This window comes from Numida meleagris, chromosome 20 (assembly GCF_002078875.1).
Source record: "Numida meleagris isolate 19003 breed g44 Domestic line chromosome 20, NumMel1.0, whole genome shotgun sequence".
NCBI classification, from domain to species: Eukaryota; Metazoa; Chordata; class Aves; order Galliformes; family Numididae; genus Numida; species Numida meleagris.
In genome coordinates this window covers 6,240,769-6,245,090 of record NC_034428.1, presented here as the reverse complement: position 1 = coordinate 6,245,090, position 4,322 = coordinate 6,240,769, and the positions used below count along the sequence as shown (strand labels likewise).

The 4,322-nt window shown below is 53.9% G+C and overlaps 1 protein-coding gene across 2 annotated transcripts; it reads left to right on the top strand.

The window, feature by feature from the left end:
- C1QB (complement C1q B chain) lies at positions 1,294 to 3,398 on the top strand. Of its 2 annotated transcripts, none has more exons than XM_021417722.1 (3): positions 1,294 to 1,436; positions 2,062 to 2,230; positions 2,696 to 3,398. In XM_021417722.1, exons 2-3 carry the CDS (start codon positions 2,071 to 2,073, stop codon positions 3,268 to 3,270), a joined length of 735 nt encoding a protein of 244 aa, XP_021273397.1. In that variant the 5' UTR covers positions 1,294 to 1,436; positions 2,062 to 2,070; the 3' UTR covers positions 3,271 to 3,398. The 2 variants fall into 2 exon arrangements, with proteins under 2 accessions (XP_021273397.1, XP_021273396.1); XM_021417721.1 differs by having other exon boundaries at positions 1,297 to 1,436; positions 2,059 to 2,230.

Sequence of the window (4,322 nt, the reverse complement as noted above, 5' to 3'; positions counted from 1 at the left end):
CTTCTGAGCATCTTTATTTTCACGACTTGCCTTTCTGCAGGTGAAGCCCATGTGTGGCCATATGGATGTGGCGTGCACATGAGCCTGTGTATGTGTGAATTATGTCTGCACGGCACCTGGACATGCCTGAGTCCTCTATTCCATTCATAACTGCCATCTGTAGGGCCCCCATCTGCACCAAAAGCATCAGGGGACAGTTCCCATGGCCACATACACACAGTGCCCACCAAAGGTTGTCCTAGATTCCTCCAGGAAAGGGTTCTGTTCTGATATTCCCTTATCCATCCAGCTGGATTCAGGTTGGTTGACCACAGAGAAAACCTCAGGACATCCCCATGGACCTATTCTCACCAGGGACTCTACCCAAACTATATCAGAGCACAGCCAGAGGGCTCCACCTCCTCCAGCTGCACAGAGCACAGGCACCAGGGACAGAGATTTTGTTGCTAGCTGGCAAGAAGTGGCCAAGGGGTGCCTGAGGGTGCTGCATGATGAGTTACCAGGGGGTGGGCACAGATGTGGAGAAAAAAACACCCTGGGGATGAACCCAAGGAACCCCCTCAAGGGAGACCATTATTTCCACAGCACCAAAGTGCAGAGTGGCCAGGTCTTGCCTGGAGGGGCTGGGTGGACATGGCTTTGAGATCAAGCCCTGAGATGCAAGGTTTGCTCTGTGGTATCTACATCAGGAAGAGGCCATGGTGGGGAAAGGGCAGACAAAGGAGCTCATGGCTGTGGAGGCTGCAGAACCCACCAAAAGCCAACAGAGATTCCTCCTGTACCGCAGGAAGCAAGAGTTCATCTCCCCTGAATGTCCTGTTCTTCACTTCCACAGGGCATCATCAGAAATAGGGGTTGGAAATGCTTGTATTGCAAGGTGAAATCATTTCCCATTCCCAGCCCAGAGCTCTGTTTCAAGGTGATAGATGCTCAGCCCATGTCATATCCTCTGGGCTCCCGGCACCTCCCAGCACAGCAGGGTACACACAGAGAAGCCTGAAGGATGCTAGCAAAGAGCACACACCTTTCTGCAGCACTCCTTTCTGCCAGAATTTGCATGGAGCTGCTGGCAGTGCTGCTCAGAGCAAGCACAGCTGAGCAAAGCACAGAGACCCTTCAGGGCAGGGCAGACATCTCCCTGCTTCCCAGGACCCGAGCTGTGCACCTTCAGGGCTCTGCATTGCTACTTCAGGACTTCACATTCTGCTGAGCTGATAGCATTCATAAGGGATATGAAAGTGACACTGAAGAAAGGACTGGAGCTAAAGATATAAAAAGGGATGTGGCCAGATTCTTTCACAACTATCCTCGCAGCAAACTTCTGCTTTCCCTTAGGGTCATTTCCAAGCAGGACACCAGTGTGTCCCGCTCTATTTCCCATACCGTGCAACGAGAAGCTCACGGTAGGAAGGCTGAGCCCCAGCTCCCTCACGCAGGTAGGAGCACACGAGGGACCTGGCAGCACCTGGGGGACAGTCACCCCTGTGCTGCTGGTGCTTCTCGGTGGCTGGGGCAGAACAGAAAGGAAGTGCTGGGCTGGGGATGGAGGAGATCTCTGTTGGGACCCTAACAGCTTCCGCCCCACCTGGGAGAAGGGGGAGAAGGAAAGGGGGATGAGAGGGACCCAGAAGGGTGAACGGGGACTGAGCACCATTCTGAAAGGTGCTGTCACAGTAGGGCTAGTTAGATACAAATGCGCTCTTGGGGAGAAGCAGGCATGTGGCAGGGCAAAATGGGAAGCCACAGATGTTAGGAGGGCAGGTCTGGGGATATCTTTTCTATCTGCAAAGACTAAATCTGTTCCTCAGGCATGCCAGTGGAAAGCAAGACCTTGAAACTGCTCTGGCACAGTGATTTGGCCCTACACTTTGCAGGCCCCAAAGGGTCTGGTCCCTCCAAGACCACAGGGAGAGTGGATTTGGCCCCAGAACAAAATATCTTCCCTCCTTCATGGTATCACTCAGGAGGGCATCTTCTTCCAGAGCAGCATAGAGAGGCTTCCCCACCCCTCCCACTGTCTGAAGCCATGCAGCACCTCAGCATCCTTCTATGCTCCAGCAGGAAAACAAAATGCAGACCTTGTGGGTGATGTTGATCTGCCTCGCTGGAGGGCAGCTGGCAGGAGCCACACTCTGCAAGACGTATGGCACCATCCCAGGCATCCCGGGGTCACCAGGCCAACCTGGCATCAATGGCAGAGATGGGGAGAATGGTCCGAAGGGAGAGCAAGGTAAGAAGGAAGCTACGGGTGTGGAAAACATCATCGCTGAGAGCAGAAAGAGATGGTGCCAGGCATATGGTTGGAGGAAAGGACTGGGTGATACCCAGGCAAGTAGTGATAAAACAAGAGGTAATGGCCTTAAGTTGCATCAGGAGAGGTTCAGGTTGGATATTTGGACATTTTTCTTCTCCAAAAGAGTGGTTGAGCACTGGCACAGGCTGCCCAGGGTGGTGGTGGAGTCACTGTCCCTGGAGGTGTTCAAGAGCTGCGGAGATGTGGTACTGAGGGACCTGGAGAAGAAAACACTGTGAGGGATCTGGGGAGGGCAGAGAGCAAGGGCAGCCATGCCAACCGGGTGGGGGTCTCTGCTGTCCCACATCTCAGCACAGGCATCTGTGGTTTACTTTGCATTGCCCCTCTGCAGGCCCACAGGACTCAGCTGTGACAACAATCCCTCTTCCTCCTGTTTTCTAGGTCCTCCTGGACTTGTGGAGTATGAACAAGACGTCGGTGAGAAGGGAGACCCAGGAGAACCAGGATATCCTGGGAAGGTTGGCCCCAGGGGGCCACCAGGTTCAAAGGGGCTGCCGGGTCCCATGGGACCCCCTGGTCCCCAGGGAGACACCGGTGACTACAAGGTCACCCTCAAGTCTGCCTTCTCTGCTGCCAGGACCATCACCTTCTTCCCACGCCGGGAGCAGCCCATCCGCTTTGACCGCATCATCACCAATGAGAACAGGCACTACGAGAACCGGTACGGACGCTTCACCTGCCAGGTCCCTGGTATCTATTACTTTACCTACCACATCACGTCCAAAGGCAACCTGTGTCTCAGAATGAAGAAGGGACGGGGTGGAAGCAAGGCCGAGAATGTGGTGACCTTCTGCGACTACGTGCAAAGCAGTTACCAGGTCACCACGGGAGGTGTGGTGCTCAGGTTGGAGGCCAGTGAGTCTGTCTGGCTGGAGCCAACAGAGAAGAACTCTGTCGTGGGGATTGAAGGGGCTGACAGCATCTTCTCTGGGTTCCTGATCTACCCTGAGGTTTAGTCGCTGTCTGTCCCCTACTGAGAGGCAAGATCTCCACTTGGAATGACTCTTAGCTCCAGATTTGGTGCCCTAAGTGTGTTGTGTCCACATTAAATGACAGCTCCTTGTGCCACTGCTGATTCCTAGAATTTGCCTCCTTCTCTATCTTTGAGCTCGGCCCTGGCGTTTTCCTAGGCCTTGGGTATAGTATGGGAGGAGGGAAGGGAGAGCAGCTCATTACAGAGGAACCCAGGGAAACTCCCAGTCCAGGGCTGATGAGGCCAAGTCCCTATCCAGCACTGTCCCTGCCATTGGGGGCTGCCAGGCAGATGGCATTGAGCTGCAGTGTGTGAAGTGTATGTGGGTTTCTCAGGATGTGGAAGAGGAGGAGAGTTTTTGTGGGGTATGGGATTTTAAAGAGACTGGATGGGGGGGAGGGCAATAAGGGGTCTCCTGTGGGAAGGGGTGGGAGAAATGGGTCAGTGTTTGACCCCCAAAACACTTGCATGGAAGCATACACCCACTGAGCCCCCTCCTGAACCCCATCAGGTCTGCAGGACACAAGGAACCGAGAAGCTGTCAATACGCTGGAGGACAGGGCTGCCATTCAAAGAGACTGGGCAGGCTGGAGAAATGAGCTGCCAGGAACCTACTGACATTTAGCAGAGACAAACACAAAGTCCTCCATCTGACATGGGATGACCCCATGCAGTAGGACAAGCAGAGGGTGGGAGGAAGCTTTGCAGGGAAAGATCCGGGATGCTGATGGACAAGACGTTGAAACTTTCTGCCTTTCTGTATAATTGATATAATCCATTTGGACTTTTGAAAAGGTCTTTGTCAGAGCCCCTTTTCAAAACTGATGTCTGGCCTAACACCAGCACTGGCCAAACGGTTCCTGGTGTCTTGGCTGCACCCAGAGAGGGTCAGTGCAGAGACCAGCTATCTCTAAAGTGCAGCTCTGTGCAATGGGAAAACAGCTGCAGAGGGCAACACTTCCTCCCATGGATGTCAGCCAGCACCAGTCCAGCTCTCAGCAATGCTACCTCAGGAGTTAGCCCCTTCCCTTCCCT